Below are 16,747 nucleotides of genomic sequence, written 5' to 3'. Positions count from 1 at the left end.
ATTGGAGATTAGTGCTTGGCAACACATTTTCCGATTAATTTTTATTTATAAGATAAATACGTTTCATTCTTTAATCATCTTATAATCTAACAGATTGGATAATTATAACAGATTTTTATGTGATATTTTAGCAAGAAATCTAGAATAAAAAGAAAAAAAATTATAATTAAATACTAGTTTTTACATTTTTGAGGTTAACATTCTTTTTTGAAAAGCAAGTTAAAATTAAAATTGTCATGACTGGTGATAAGTTCTGGAAGTAATTCAATAGGAAATCCTTGAAATAAAAATATGTATAGTAAAATTTTAATATTTACTAATTATGGTTTAACAGTTCAGTGTATATTTACTGGCTGTTATAATGATTCAATAAAATGAAATATTAGTACCTTACAGCTAGAATACAATTTTGTAGATTTGTTATAAAACTTGTTATAATTTGTTTACATTTTTCTGTACAATTAGAAAGTGTTTATCCAGAATGAATAAACACAAACTGTTGCACTTTATGAAATAAATCATAACTGTGTTTTTTTTACATTTTAATTACCTAAGCAGATAGTTTGAGTTAATAATAATACTGTATGACGATTAAAAATTATGCTTTAAGCTATACCATTGTAAATACATCCAATTCCTAACCATACATATATTAGAGACGGTGAAGTTATCACTTTCAAATACCATTGCCAAATTAATCATTGTTGATTCTGTTATTATCTTTTCAAACAATAATTGGTTTGGTAAGTTGCATGTGATGGTGTTTTGAAACTTGTACATTATACAGTAACACTATTAATTCTAAAATATAATGATAATCTTAGTAATAAATTTCTTTTAGTATTAAATTTCAGATATAATTAAACCCTGATGAGATTTATTATACATATCATAGTATTGGTTGCTAAGAAATAACATGAGCAGTGGGTATTCTAGTTTACTGATGCTTCTATCAATAATTTTATCTTATTTTACACTAACTGGTCGAATGTAAAAATATAAAACTTTAAAATACAATGTAATAATATTTAAAATTTTAACATTATATATGGGTTTTACTCTATAAGTTCTACATAAAAGATATACAATAAAAATATTCTATACAACATTTTTATGATATGAAAAATATTAATTTAAAAATACATGTACTTAAAAAGTCTGTGCATTTAGATATGTTTATGTTTTATCAAAGAGTAAATTAGTCATTAAGTACTTTAGAAGTGGTAGTAAAAGTTATTATCACTACATTACTTTGTACTTCAACTTAGCGAAGTAGATTACTTCAGTAAGCAGATTTGACTTAAGTTGTGCCTAATTTTTGACAAGGAAAGTGTTTCCCAAGCTGGTCCGAAACGTAGATGTCTTGTTAAACAAGTATCCAACTTATAAGGGACAAATAGATTGACCTAAATATTTTTTATTAAAACGTTCATAATATTCATTTTACAAATTGGTATTCACAAATTGATTTTGGTGACTGCAGTTTTAAGGAAAGAACAGAAAATAATATTTGTAAAATATATATTTTTAAAGAAGTGTTAAGACTTAAAATTATTTATGAATGATATCAGATATTTTGAAAACATAAATCTACAAAAACTAGAAGAGGGTTGCTAATTGACAAGAATAATAATATATTTTAAAACAAGCCACTGTAGTATTATCTAGTTTAAAACGTAATGAAATTAGTTAATAATGGTTCAAAATTAAGTTTACGAGTTAATTTGAAATATTCTATCTGAAAAAGAACTACCTACAAGTAAGAGTTCTTTAGGGGAGTAATCCATAAGGGGATATATATATATATATATATATATATATATATATATATATATATATATATATATATATATATATATATTTTCAAGCTGATTAAGTGTGGTTTCAATCTCATCCGATGATGAAAATTTAAAAAATATGCAGTCTTTTGTCCTGGCTGATAACCTAATAACAGTTCAACTGACTGAACAGTTGGAACAAAATATCTATGTGTTGAAATTATTCTGTGTCTGAAACTGGACTATTAAATTCAGTCAGAACACAGTCTGTACATTCACAGACTATCTGTGAGTTTCTGTCCACAGGGTCTTTGTTCACATTATTTACCAGTTCTTTCAAAATCTTCTGTATAAAAAATACATACTGGGAATCTTAATGTTGAATCATTGCTGGGTAATTTTTATACATTTTATTGTGGACTAACATTTATCTTATTGTGAGACTACATATTTTGTCATTAATGTAATAATGGAGCCAGAATGGAAAATAAATGTTTAAAAGTACTACTACGATACTATAATGCACAGACTTTAAATAATAGGGTGATATGCGAGTAGGATATTGGAGGGAGATAGATTATATCTAGTAGGTTAGGTTAACAAATTGACTATAGGTCACCCAGCTACGGGTTAAGGCTCTACTGGAAGATATAGTGTTTGATTGTGTAATGGTAATCACTATTCACAATCCTTAAACCGAGAAATATTTTATCCTTTACATATGATATATCGTTATTGTCTTATGGCGGTGTAAACAAGATATACAACCAATCGTTGACTGGAAGAGAGAATTGTGTTCTATTTTTCAACAAAAAAGTAAATGAAATTTTATATCAAATAAAAAACTTATTACATAACATAATGAAGTGATTAAATATTTAAAATGAGTGAAATTTAATAAGTTATCCATTAAACAATTCTGTTTTAATTGAGGGCATACTATTAATTTGATTAATTACTTTATTTTTATTTCAGAATTATTTGAAAAATCTTTATTGATATAAAAACTAACATGTGGATATTTACTAATGGAAAAGTTAATAAATTCAGTTAGAAGATTTATGAGTACAAACTATTAGTTATTATATCGTTATTAAGACTTTATTATTAATTAATTTGTCAAGTTTGTAAGATAACACACATTTACTTATTAATTTAAATACAGTTATTATTGTTCAGTAACTGTAAGAATTTTAAGTGAAGAGTTCTACAAGAATACATTATTCAAGCACATTATGAGCAGTAACATTTTAATTACATTGTCTACTTACTATTTGTATTGTTGTCATTTTATTGTCAAAGTTTCACTGTATCATACCTAAGTGCAATTTTACAGCAAATATATATGGACATGTATCTGACTAGACGATCGCAGTTAAGTTAGAAAGTCACTAGCTAGGGAAAATACAAAATAATATTAAACATCTGAAAATTACTAATTTGGTGTTTAACAGGTGATTAAATACCTAGGATAATCTATTATGAAATAATTAGATTGAGATAATTAACCATACTAGATTTAAAGAATCAGAGGATAATTCACTAAATCACAAAATTGCTTTCAACTTCAAAAGCACCTTGCTGAAGTCAAATTCAAACTGTCATTATTAAAATTAATCAATCATGTAATTATTTAAAAAAATTGTATTACTACTTGGTATTAAGTGTTAATTTTAGTTGTCAAATTAATAATTGTGAGGATAAATTTGTCCTAATTTGTTTCTAAATTTGAAAAAATAATGGTTTAAATACTTAAATAGCATTTTTTAAATAAATACAACCAACATCATATATTAACATTTTTTTCTTATTGCTAAACCAAGAACCTGTGTTGTCTTCATTTACCAAAGAATATTGGTAATATAAAACATTGCTACTTGAAATATACAAATTCAGCTTTGTAATTTAAAGTATATATATATATATATATATATATATATATATATATATATATATATATATATATATATATATATATCTATATACTGTTCTGAATAAAGACTATTCAAAGTAGTATTTACAATACTCTTTCTATCATTATTACAATTCTAAAACAAATCCTTATTAAAGAACCTACAGAACTAAAAATAAATAAAACACTTCTATACAACAGAAATAATACTAGCCTACTTTACAAAACAACAAAATGCCTCAACATTTTGTATCGTTGTGATATGACTCACAAAAAACATCGCTTACAATAATGAAGCAGTGTATCACCGAGGAAGTAACATGGAAGAGGCCTTCAGAGACCATTAACAACAAGGCACAGGAGCACATCAGTTGTGCGTTGGTGGGTGGACTTGCTAGGCTCTCACGTACCTGTGGTCCAACTCGTCCAGGCCCTTCCCCTTTGTTTCAGGGACAAAACAGACAATAAAACAGAGGCCGCAGACGGATATTGCTGCATACAGCCAAAAAGCACCGTGTAAACCCAACAGCTCTTGGAAATCCACAAAGGTCTTGACACCGATGAAAGCACAAGCGTAACTGAAAGATGTGGCGAGAGCACTGCCGAGCCCTCGGTACTCGAGAGGGAACAGTTCTGCGATGAGAAGCCACGATATCGGGCTGATGCCCATGGAGAAGGCGATGGTGAACACTAACACACACAGCAATGGGATCCAATCGTACTGCGCTGCCACACGGTCTCGGTGGATGTGTTCGTAATATGCGAATGAGCCGAAGGCGGCGAGCGCAATAGACATAAACACGCTACTTGCTATCAGGAGAGGTAGACGTCCCACGGTGTCTATTAGGAGACCAGACAGCAGTGAAGCAAGCAGCTGGACAAAGGCTACAGCCACAGCCCCACCATGGGGATCCATCCCACCAAACGTCTGTCTGAAGATGGACACAGCGTAGAAGTTAAAAGCGTTCGCTCCAGAAAATCTGAAAGAAAAAGATGAAAGGCTGATAAACGAAAATGCATTTAGTACCCTCTTACCCCCTTCCTTAACATAAATTCGAAAAAGTTATAAAAATGTTTTAATGGAACAGTAAAGAAAATAGATTACAAATAAACAGTTAATTTGGACTGACACTGAATACTTCTTCCATTACAGTTTACTTTTACAACACTACTGTATCATGTTTTTGTTATTATAACACTCTGCTGTATCATGCTTTTGGTATTACAACAATCTGCTGTATAATGTTTTTGCTATTACAACACTCTGCTGAATCAGTTTTTGCTATAACAACATTCTACTGTATCATGTTGTTGCTATTATAACACTCTACTGTATAATGTTTTATCAGTACCCTTCTATTTCTTCTTTCTCTTTTATCATTCTCAGAATAATATTGATTATAATGCTGTTATTTCAACAACTAATGTCTTCATGGTAGCATTTTAAATACTGACCTTGGTAAGAACCTGCCCTGAGAATTTACTTGATGTTAACAGTATTTAACCTTATTTAACCAATCTCAAGGCTGCTTTATGACTACACTGATTTCACCTTAGTAGCATTTGCTTAAAATTCAATAGTCTGTAAGAAGTGAAAATGTATTCAAAATCATAACGATTTCTTATATAAAAACTTGCTATTTTGGCAAAACATAAGTATAGAAATAAACAGTATAATTTCCAGGTGGAATTTCATTGAGAAGGAGTTCTTCTTTATTGGAAAAACTGTTTTAAGAGAAAAACAATAAATGTCCTATAGTAATAAAATTTATTCTAACAAAGGTCTTTCTACACCAAAGATGCCATCATACAACTATTGTATTCACATCTGATTGGCATTTTTTACACTGTAAGACTCATAGAATAAATTAAAGATTATTGGGCATGTATTATTTTCTATTACAACAATTTCTAGGGGTTTAAAATTATAAAAAGTTTAAATGTTGAGGCATTCACAAGTTAGATGTTTATGCCACATTTTATGTCAACATTTGATTTATTTTATACTTATTATGAGGTAAATCACATTTTATTAAAATATGGCTTATATTATGATTATAATAAGCTGTAAATAGTGATGATTTAATAAATGTATTTACTTATTATTTGGAAACAAATTTATCCTTTGAAAAAAACCTGGATTTTGGGACAGTATGCTGAAACATTAGAAATGTCACAATATGTATCTCGCCATTATCAACAAACTACACCCACACTTAAAATTTGGTACAAATTGGACAGTTATCTTAAATATTAGTGCTGCTTTTATGCATATGTTTGTAAAATTGATATTTTCACAGAAGCCTAAAGTTATTACAATACAAGCACTGTATTTTCAAAGAATTTCCAGCTAAAACAATATTACAAGATCTGGTTATTACAATTTTTGAAAATGTTGTCTGAAGCAATTTACCTCCATGGCTGCATTGCTCCAGGGTTAGAGGTTAGGAGGTTAATCTTCCTATTACGACTGACCACACAATTTTTTCGGATGCTGAGTGTGTTGTACCCACAAACGTTACAGTTCTACTCACCGTTGGAACAGCATGAGGCCGCAGGTGATGAGGATGGGATGTAGAACCACAGAGAGGCTCTGCTTCGATGATGGTCGAAAGGTTCGGCTGGCCAGCACGTTGTCGCGCAGAGTGGCTAGCTCAGGCCGGATATCTGCGTGAGGGCCACGCAGCCAACGCAGAGCCTTTGCCGCCTCCTGTTCCCTTCCAGACAACACCAGGTAGCTTGGTGTCTCTGGGATATACAAAATGCTCATCTGGAAAGAAAATGTTCATTTCATTATAAACTGTGTGAATGCAGACAAATTTATAAAAATGAAAAAGTATGGGGCTGTGATATGAAAATGTTTCAGAAAGAATACCAAACATTCCTCTGTTTTATCTGAATTCTCTCTCAACAATAGCTCTGTAAGTAATCTTAAATTAGGTTTGTCTATAGATAAAAAAAAATTGGAAGTGACATTTACAACCTACTGACAATTGAAATTCAATGGATGCTCAGCAGATAACAATTTCAGTGACACGTTATTTAGTACAAAAGTGTCATATATATCACAATACAATGTACCAATAAACTTTTATAATAATTGAAGAAAATAAATTATTTACTGATTTGTTTTTATGAAAATATCAAGCATATGGAAACTAACCAGCAGCATGAGTGGGGCCCCAGCCACAACGAATGCCAGTTGCCTCCAATCCAAGTAAGCCCCCACTGCGAAACTTATAAGCACACCGATGTGGCCAAATATCTTAAGTACGGCACTCAGGCACCCTCGAATGTCAGGACCTGCTATCTCACTTATATACACCTGTAGACAAAAATACAACTTTAAAAATTCCATATGTAAGTCAATAAGAGATCAGATTATTTTATATAAAATATTATATAATAAACAGTCACTACTGTCTGACCACCAGGAGAAATAAAGTGGCAGGAATGCAGTGGAGAGTTTGTTGGGGTAAGTTCATATGAGACATTACATAATCTGTGAGGGTGAATCTATGTATCATCTGATGCTGTTGTACTACTCTATGCTAAATATGAAAACATAAAATCTATTATTATTGTAAAAAAAACAAAAAACAAAAGGAGTTCAGCCGTTCAAAAACTTTAAAGTGAAAGTATGTTTATTAATCATTTTTGGTTAGACATATTAATTCAACATATTAATGTGATGTGTTCTTAATACTGTACAGTAAAATAAAATAATCAAAGATAAACGCAATGAGCCAGTAATAATTAAAAAATGTATTTTACTTAGATTTATACCGAATTTGCTCATTTTCTTAAAATTAGTTTTTATAATAACGTCTGCCATACTTAATAAAATCATTTATGGTCAAGTAAAAGCTTTAGTCTTTTTTATATAATGTAATATTAAATGTTCTCTATGAACAGGTCTGTTTTTAACATTGCATGATTGAAATTAGTCTGATAAGAATATGATGAATGAACTGTACGCAAGTATTATACTATTTAGGCCTATACATATGTATGCATTTTTAACTTACTTGACACCATCGATGTTATTATTAATCATATCATTTTTGGAAATGCTGGACCCGACTCTTGGAAATATCTTCCCTGCACCCATCTCACTGCTATCTTTCTGCTGGAGGTTGGACAGTATATGCTATTATAGTATATGCAATAATGTTGCATATTTGGCATCACTTGAGAAAATATCATATAAGAGATACTTGACTACAATAGGAACGTTATCCAGTAAAGCAGTATTTGTCAGAGTTTTAAAGTAAACAAATTACAAATTTCTACACAGCTTGACCTGTCAAAGACATCTAATTATTAGAATTTTATCATCATGTAAAACACAAAGAACTACAACTTTAAAAGCCTTATTTTGAAAACAGACCAGTGGTTGTGCAAGGAAGTGTTCAGATCCATTCAATTAGAGTGGAAACTAGGATCAGTGTTAGGACTTTCATTTCTTATCATAGCAGTCAATTAATTTATATTCAACATGCTATGTTAGTCTGTATTATTCACAATAAATGATAATATTCTGGTATTTTAAACTAAAAACTGAACACGGTAAACAGGAAAATCTTTTAAAAATGCATTTCTTGAAGTAAATTGACAGCTAAGTTGCTAATAAATAATACGGCTGTAAAATTAATATTTAACATTAATAATAATTTAATTTGTGATATAAAACCAATAGAATTCTGAGGTACCTAGCTATTTATATAGTATATGAAGCTGAAAAGATCATATTGAACATTTATGTAAGATATGAGCCCAAATTCTACATATAGTGTGTAAACTGAAATGCTATGTGAATGTAATCAAAGCATAATATACGTTTTTTCATTTCAATAGTTTATGGAGTGACTTTATGGGGGAATAAATAGTACTTTTAATTAATGGTTGCGCAGCTATGAGACATGTCAAGATAGGAAAAAGTAAAAAAAATTGTTGCCCTCTGTTAAAGAAGTTAAGAATAATGAGCTTGCTGTTTTGGTTTCTTGCTCAGTTACATGTAACAAATTGGTAGTAATTAATTATAAACTATCTTTAACTAAGTCCCTCCTTATTTGTTTGAATAAAATATAATTCTTATTCTCGTATATTGCTTCAAAGTTTTACAAAGGACAAAACTACATACATCTTTAGATTTTTATTTGACAATTATTTCCCCCATAACAAAATTAAAAAGGAATGTTTTTCGCTTCCAATCAAGAAAGATTCTTCACAATTTGCCAAATGAGAAATGTCATGAAGATGATACCTGAGATACCAAGAGAACAATAGCACAGCAGAATCCTCCGACGAAGCCCGTGGCGAACATGATCTCCACACTGTTGGCGAACACGGTGACGAGCCAGGAGGCGGAGAAGGGGATGGAGGTGAAGACGAGGACTCGTTTGCGGCCGAATTTCATGGCGATGCCGCCGAAGATTGCTCCGAACAGAGCCCCGAGCAGTGAGAGGCTCGCCACCCATGACTGTTGTTGCGGACTCACCACGAAGGCCCCGCTATAGTTACCCGTGTGGATGGCATACTGTTGTTTCTCCTGTATCGAGGCTATCGCTGGAGAACTGTAGCCTTTCCCCAGCCCTGCTGCGAATGGACCAAGTGACACGGCTAGTGCTGCTGAGATCTGAAACAATAATCTTATCTTTAGTGTTACAGTCATTGGAAATGATCTTGTTTCTGTGGCCCACAGTATCAAACATATCAATGTTCAAAGGAAAGTGCAGGAAACATTTGTGAACAAAATTGGTCATGCTTATTCTACTCGTATATTGTTTGTTTGAACTCTGTTCCACTTACAATTTATGTCACTGTACGTTGTAACTACGTCTGTTATAAATGCAATATGCGTACTGTTTCGGAGATCCCAGACTGTTTCAGTAAGTCTCGCACCTATATAGTACAGCACATAGAAAATATCTGAAATATTCAAATTGTTGATGGTGTGCACTTGAGATCCGCTCAATGTGCAGAACTTTGGCAATTAGCCTAGTCATGAATATCTAGCAAACTCAGTGTAAAGGGATATTCCATGGATATGACGTTTACTAACTCTCCTTTGTTGTTGTTTAAACAACTTACAAACTTTTATCACATAATACACAGAAATGCACTATTTAAATTGTTCCTAAGGACTTTTCCTAGTAAAAGTTTAAGAATTGGAGCAGGCGACGGTCGCAAGGTCAAAGACGACACTTATAAGAGAGATAGCGGAGAATCAAATCCTGCACGTGACTGCAGCACATTTTATCAGTACCGTTGATCTTGTACTGTTGTACTGTACTGACTCATCTTTATTCTGTTTGATAAGATCGTTGTACAAGCCAGTGGTCCTTATAGACAGGCATAATAAGGCGTAAAGGGAGATCGACCTTTCTTTAAAAAAACATTACCGTTTTTCCAAGTTCTCTTTAAAAGATAAAAAAATTAGTTCAGAATGATTGCAACAACTATGTGGGATATTATTTAAATATGATATGCTGACGTGCCCCTGGATCTGTAACTTTGAAGAATATCTAAACCTGTGCAACAATATAGTGAATAATCTCTGAATTAGAGGTCCTGGTATAACCAACACTCTAAAATATTTGACAGTTTAGTGTCGATAAAGACCACCATTATTACACACGTTTACATGTCACGATTGTACTAAGTTTGTAAACACATCTTTTCATTCATTTCGTATTGCATTAAGAAGAATGTTAAAATGTTCACTATCGCTCAGCCAAATCCCAGGGAGTGACATGAACAATCATAGAACTGGAATCATAGAAATAAAGCGTCATGCAAAATTTGTAGGTAAATTAATTTCCGAGTTATCATGCAGACAAACAGACACACAGAAAAGAATTTTGCAGCCCCTCTGAATGATCACTATCACTCAGCCACAATTATGTTTAAATAACAACAATAATTTCCTTTGGACAATGGTCCATTATGTTACTTTGCAATACAATATTGCATTTGTTTGGATACATTTACAAAACAATTCATAAGAATCAAAATTAAAAATAAAAGAAATACCCAACAAGTTTATTCAGACAACCAACTTACATGCTGTTTTACAAAGAGTTTATTTTAAAATGAAGTTTTCAATGAAATTGAATGGAGCTAAATTATACCACAGCCTCCATTATCAACTCGCGCAGCAAATAAGAGAACAAAAGCCGCCGTTCTGCCAGTGACAATCAATGATAAAGGCTGTTTCTAGATCTCACAATACCAGAATTCAATAAATCTCCCCTCTCACATTATTTCATGACAAAGACTTAGTATCAGATTGTATACTGAATGGAACTTGTAGTGTACGGTATACTATGTATAAACCTAATCATGTCGATAAACAACATTAAACTTGAAAAATATTTAAGAGAGATGTGGAGAAGAGTCAAAGCTTTGGTATTCTTTTGGTTGGGTGCCCAAGATGATTGCTATCTCTACAGCAACGGGTTGACTTCTGTTGTAAGATTCTGTCAGACGTCTCAATATTTCCACTGTTTTTTTTTTTTTTTTTTTTTTTTTTTTTTTTTTTTTTTTTTTTTGGCAGACAGGTTTCCAATGTATTTCATGATGAATATGTACGGTTTTACTTATTTATACAACAAATAAGAACTAAGGAACGAGCTAAATTCTTGCTTAGCTCGTGTTTGGCGATATAGTTCACAAATATTAAACTCGGATTTTCAAAATATCAACCTTGGTGATAATGAGGATTAAGTTTTTTTGGAATATTATTTCACCTTCGTCCAATGAATTCTGAAACCTTTTTATAAGTATACTATAAAACTTAGGATTATGCTTACTAAAAAGAAAATAATTTCTTAAAATTGAAGAAATATACAACATATTGTTGTAAAACCTATGTTTCCCTCTCGTGGAAAACGGTTTGATACGACAATATCGTTCAAAATAAATCCTATTGAAAATGATTTAATATTCTCAGATAGCGTTTTGATATAAATAACTTCCTTGAAGCCTGGACTATTAAATAATAGTATATGAGAAAAAATTCCATCAAATGCTATAACAATATAATACAACATAAATTAAATAAATAATTTTGCTGTCCAATGTAATTGAATATATGGTCTGTTCTAAAATAAGTGTCCACGTTTGCAAAATTCAAATCTTAATCACCAGTCTTCAGATAAAAGAATTACTTTATAAATATATATAAATACATGGTTAGTATTAACTTATGTTAGTGATTGTAATACTATAATATGCAGTTGTGAATACACCCTATGGTAACTTTATCTTATGTTCAAAATGAATAAAAGCAAAGAGTTTTGAGAAATTAAATGTAGATTTTAATTTTATAAAAGCTTTTGATGGGCATTACGTGAGGGGTTTATTATTAAAATTTTCGCAAACAACAAAGCTATTACATTAATTCTTTTACATCTTTATTTTAACTTTTAATGAACTAATGTTTGGAGACATGTTAAGATGTGCTGGCCTTCTTATGCTTAGCATAAGAAATATAATGTTGTATAGTACAATATAAAATGTTGTCTTAAACATCTGTGTGCAGGATTAAATTTCATAAAAAGATTAAATTACATAACTACTGAAGAGGTATTGAGTTGTGTGATGTGCACTCTTCATGGAGAACGCTTCGTTGAACTATTGTTTTGGAGTCCTCTACGAGAATAAAATAAGTTTTATTTTTTGTATTGCAGTTCTTCTGTTATGGACAATACTCAAGGATTTTGGACTCCCTCTTAGGCAATCCAGGCACGAGTGCTAATTGCCAATTACCAAAATGCCATTACAGTGATCCACCTGTGTGAATATCATCTCGTACTTTTCGAAAGTTGCTAACTCGTATTCTTGTAAAACTGCTGTTCCAACAACCCGTACTGCACGGACAAGAGTACCGCCTAATGTCATATGAGACTTTTCACACCAAAATTAGAACTGACCATAAAACGATTTTTTTCCAGTCTTCTTTCGAATTGTTTCTCTTGGGGCTGAAGTTGGGTCCAACCCTGGGGAGAGGGTGCGGAGGAGAGAGCGTGCCACTCAAGGTCGGTAGCAAATTCTCAACACAGTAACAAAGGAAACGGACACTACAGAACACATTCCCGCACGTTATCCCGCGTGCCGGCACGTCCCAGTATTCCTCCCGTATCCCGGATTCATATTCGGAGTTTTCTTTTCAGCTGCAACCCGCTTCCCAACCCTTTCCCCGCCCTTCTGTTCTTAAACGTCACAAAATAGCTATGCACACTATATTTTGATATGTTCTTTTTTTCTTCAGCAAATGATCTTTTCTGATTCTGTTCTGATAACGAAACACTATTGGGGAGGTCTCTGTCCCCGCACTTGAGCAGGAATTTCTTCTGCCTACGCTGGAGTGCAGAAGGAGAATGTTTGATATTGTTTTCCTGCACAAGCTTATCAACGGGGCGATCGATTCACCAGAACTTCTGAGTAGGATATCCCTCTTGGTGCCTGCTGGAACCAGATCCAGGAATATGTTTTCAACCTGCCACCACTCAAACAATTACAGCTACCACGGTCCTATTGCTCGACTTCATAGGCGTGGAAACAGCATTCCTTCCGATGGTGATATGTTTTATGACAGCATCGCACACCTTAAAAAGAGACTGCAACAGTAATGAGTGATAGAGTTTTTTCCCCTTAATATCAGTTGGAGATGATGTTTGTGATTTTTCACTATTGTAGCATTATTTCACAAATCTTAATACTTATTTATTATTCCACTGTATAATCACTACTTTCTGTAATTTAATTAGTTGTTATTTATTTTGTTGATGTTATATTTAAGTTGCATGAAAATGTTCTAGCAGAGTAATAGTTAAATGTGTCATGCAATACTTGTTATTCATTTATTGTTAAGTATTGTTAAGTTGTTATTGTTATTGTTGAATATTTATACTATTGTGAAATTATTGTATATTGGCGGATGCCGTTGAAATAATAAATAAATAAATAAATCAGTAACAAGCATCTAAGTTTACCAGTTCACACCACGCTCGTAACAAAGCACACGCAATTAAATTCTACCTTGCTTTGGGAAGAAATCTTCAAATAATGTTGAACTGAAACGAAATAAAAACGTAAACGGTTCGTTTACGAAGGATAGCACTCAACAATAAGATCAAAATTTAATTTTGTAAGCTTGCTTACACGCGATGTGAAACGGAAAACTTATGTTATAATTATAAGACAGACCGTGTAGGCCTCATTAATGAGGTTATCACTACTTCATTAGAGATTCGCTGTTTAGATATTAATTACAAGTTACAAAATTAAAAAAATAGTTTTATTACAATGAGGACTCTTCTCTTGTAATATGTCGTAAATACAACTTGTACATCACGCCTACGTTGAGATTGCTTGTATGAAATAAATGAAGGCGCTTAAGAAACACTGAAATAAATAATCATTAATAACTTGACCAAAGATAACAAGGTTGATATCCATTATAAAGCTAATAATCTGCAAGAATAACTTACAAATTTTATGTCCTAAAAAGAAAACATTTATCTAACATGTTCAAGCTTTGTATGATATCAACCAACCCGATAAAGTAACTACATAGAATATGTTGCCAAGTTACAGGAAAATGTCATATTATTAAGGCTCAACATATATTCTAGTTTTTTTATCGTTGCCAACATGATAGATAACCTATAAAACTAGCGTAGCTAGGATCACTTTTCAACAGAAATAAATCGGAACTTCGAATTACCGAAGTAAAGTTAGTTGAAGTAAGGTTTCACGGCAAATTTCAACTCTCTAGGTCAACTCGTCCGATAGTTATCGTGCTTACTACGTAGGACAGGCAAAACTCGGATTTTGTTCATCAGCAACTGACAGTAGAGGCTTCACTAAACGCTCAGCCAATAATTATGAATATTTAGTCAAAATAATTAGTAACTAATTTGCTGATCAACTATCGTCAGCAAATAGACGCGCTGCAGTGAACGAACTTATACATAATACATATTAACTTTCAATCAAATATTAATTAAAAAAAAACCACGATATCTCCTTACTAAAGTTGGTTGCGTACTACAATTTTGTGGGAACATTTGATAAAAATATTTTTTAATATCAATGTTAACATTGTAAATGAATATCAATGTTAACCGTTATGGAAAATTCTCTTCCAATACATTAAAAACAGTTTTAGACAGGCACCGTACACTCACGCAATTTGGGTTCAAACGATACCGAAAAGCATAACAGTAATAGCGAGTAAAATACACTAACTTTTAAGAAATGAAAGATTTAAAAATACCACCACTGTACTAATTTAGCACTCATTATCAAAAAAAGTACAACTCATGATTGGCGTAAACAACTGTTAGAACGTTAAAATCGACTGAATTGTTAAAAATCAACTGTTTAATGAGATAGCCGGTGTTTGTTCCTTCATTGTAACTACTTGCTGTCTCTATCTCACTCGAAGCGCGGGATGTGAGTCAGTGGCTATATTGTCAACCCTCTGGGTGGATATTGACTCGACTTTCCGCGAAAAATTTGTGCTCGAGTTTGTGGCATACTGTCTGTCTTCTATGATGGTTGAAAAATCAACACAAATTAATAATAAAATAAACGTGGCAATAGTTCGCCTACGGGCATGTTTTCAATTTTAAACAAGTTTAAATGTACCTAGCTTAAATATTTGAATGAAAAGGGATCAACCCTCACAATCTCCCCTACGCCTGCATATGCAATGTAATGATTAGGCCTGTACACAAATTGGGTTTCAAGTTTTTAAAGAACAGCAGAGGGTCAATAATCCGGATTAATTGGAACCGGGCGCTTCTGGATGAATAAAACGGTTCAATTTTTATTGGGCTTTGGGACACCACTGATAACGATGCAATATTTAAAATTATTAACATGGAAAGAATAACTCTTTTATGTTTTTCTTCGAAATTTCAATTATTATAGCCTTTTTGTCACAAATCCATTACTCGTCGCCAGACCTTCCAGAATTGTTATGTGTAACCTGATACGTAGGTCTCGACAACATTGCCATCAAAATTGATTGCACCACCTTAATTAAGCCCTCTGAAATTCCGATATCTTACTTCCTGACACTTTTGATCAGTCTCCGCACCAAAATTAATGGCGGTAATTAAACTTTAGGAATATCGTAATCGTGGTCTTAAATGATCGATTCTCTCTGGATCCCATAGTTTGTTGAAGTTAAATGGGTATTAGGTAGATTTAGATTAATTAGTTGTACTTTTCAGTGATTTTCGCGCTGAACTACATGTTACTATCGACAGTTTATGTCATCGTTGGGAATATTGTAACGATGGTTTAGATCGTTATCGGTGGGGCTCCATAACCAATATTTAGCCATTATTTTATTTGATCTTAAAAATAAATCAATAATGGCCTTTTGAACAGCATTGGTGATTGATTCTTTTCAGCAGCTAGTGAAGACCAAACGCAACTGACAGCAAAGATGCGAGTACTAGGAACTGTGTGACCTTGAGTTCCTTCTTTGCTGCCGCGCCTTCCCCTACATGCCACAATTAATGTTCTCGGAACTCTTATCTGTAACTCACAAGTTTTACATTCTTATCAGCGCTTCGAAGTAATATACACTTCATACAATTTTTCCGCTCAACTGGAATTTGAATTATGACGGTCAAGATGTTTGATATTCGAACTATTGTTGATGTATAGTGAACTATTAAATAAAGGACCAATAATTATTTCATTAATTTATAAAATACAACAATTAAGCTGTGTTACTGAGGTTAACAGTGTTAACTAGTTTAAATAAAAATTAATATAAATTCATCTGACTAAAACCATTATTATTAAACTGGTAGTAGCCTGTAAACAGAGGCGCTAGTGCCTAAAGCAAATGTTAACTTACGCACGGAAATTGACTGAGCCAAAACAATAGGTTAAAATCAACATGTTTACGAGAATTTCATAAACATTTTAAGCAAGGACATTGGCTTGAGCACCTTTTGAGATCCGTTCCCCAAGGAAAACGCACTTACCTAACCACTGACAAGCATACTTGGCAGGAAAAGTTATATTG

At 32.3% G+C, this 16,747-nt stretch overlaps 1 protein-coding gene across 3 annotated transcripts in view; it reads right to left on the bottom strand.

Moving 5' to 3' along the window:
* Window positions 1-3,749: 3,749 nt before the first annotated feature.
* Window positions 3,750-16,747, bottom strand: part of LOC124355101 (facilitated trehalose transporter Tret1-like) — a 301,606-nt gene continuing 288,608 nt past the window's right edge. For all 3 annotated transcript variants that reach the window (XM_046806051.1, XM_046806052.1, XM_046806053.1), the window contains 4 exons: window positions 8,957-9,328; window positions 6,854-7,015; window positions 6,225-6,460; window positions 3,750-4,670 (listed from right to left, as the gene is read on the bottom strand). In XM_046806051.1, coding sequence (XP_046662007.1) covers window positions 4,085-4,670; window positions 6,225-6,460; window positions 6,854-7,015; window positions 8,957-9,328 — 1,356 coding nt within the window. In that variant the 3' untranslated portion in view covers window positions 3,750-4,084. The remainder of the gene's footprint in view (window positions 4,671-6,224; window positions 6,461-6,853; window positions 7,016-8,956; window positions 9,329-16,747) is intronic.

This window comes from Homalodisca vitripennis, chromosome 2, assembly GCF_021130785.1.
Source record: "Homalodisca vitripennis isolate AUS2020 chromosome 2, UT_GWSS_2.1, whole genome shotgun sequence".
NCBI lineage: Eukaryota > Metazoa > Arthropoda > Insecta > Hemiptera > Cicadellidae > Homalodisca > Homalodisca vitripennis.
The sequence above is the reverse complement of the archived record's forward strand: the minus strand, read 5'-3'. Positions and strand labels throughout refer to the sequence as shown.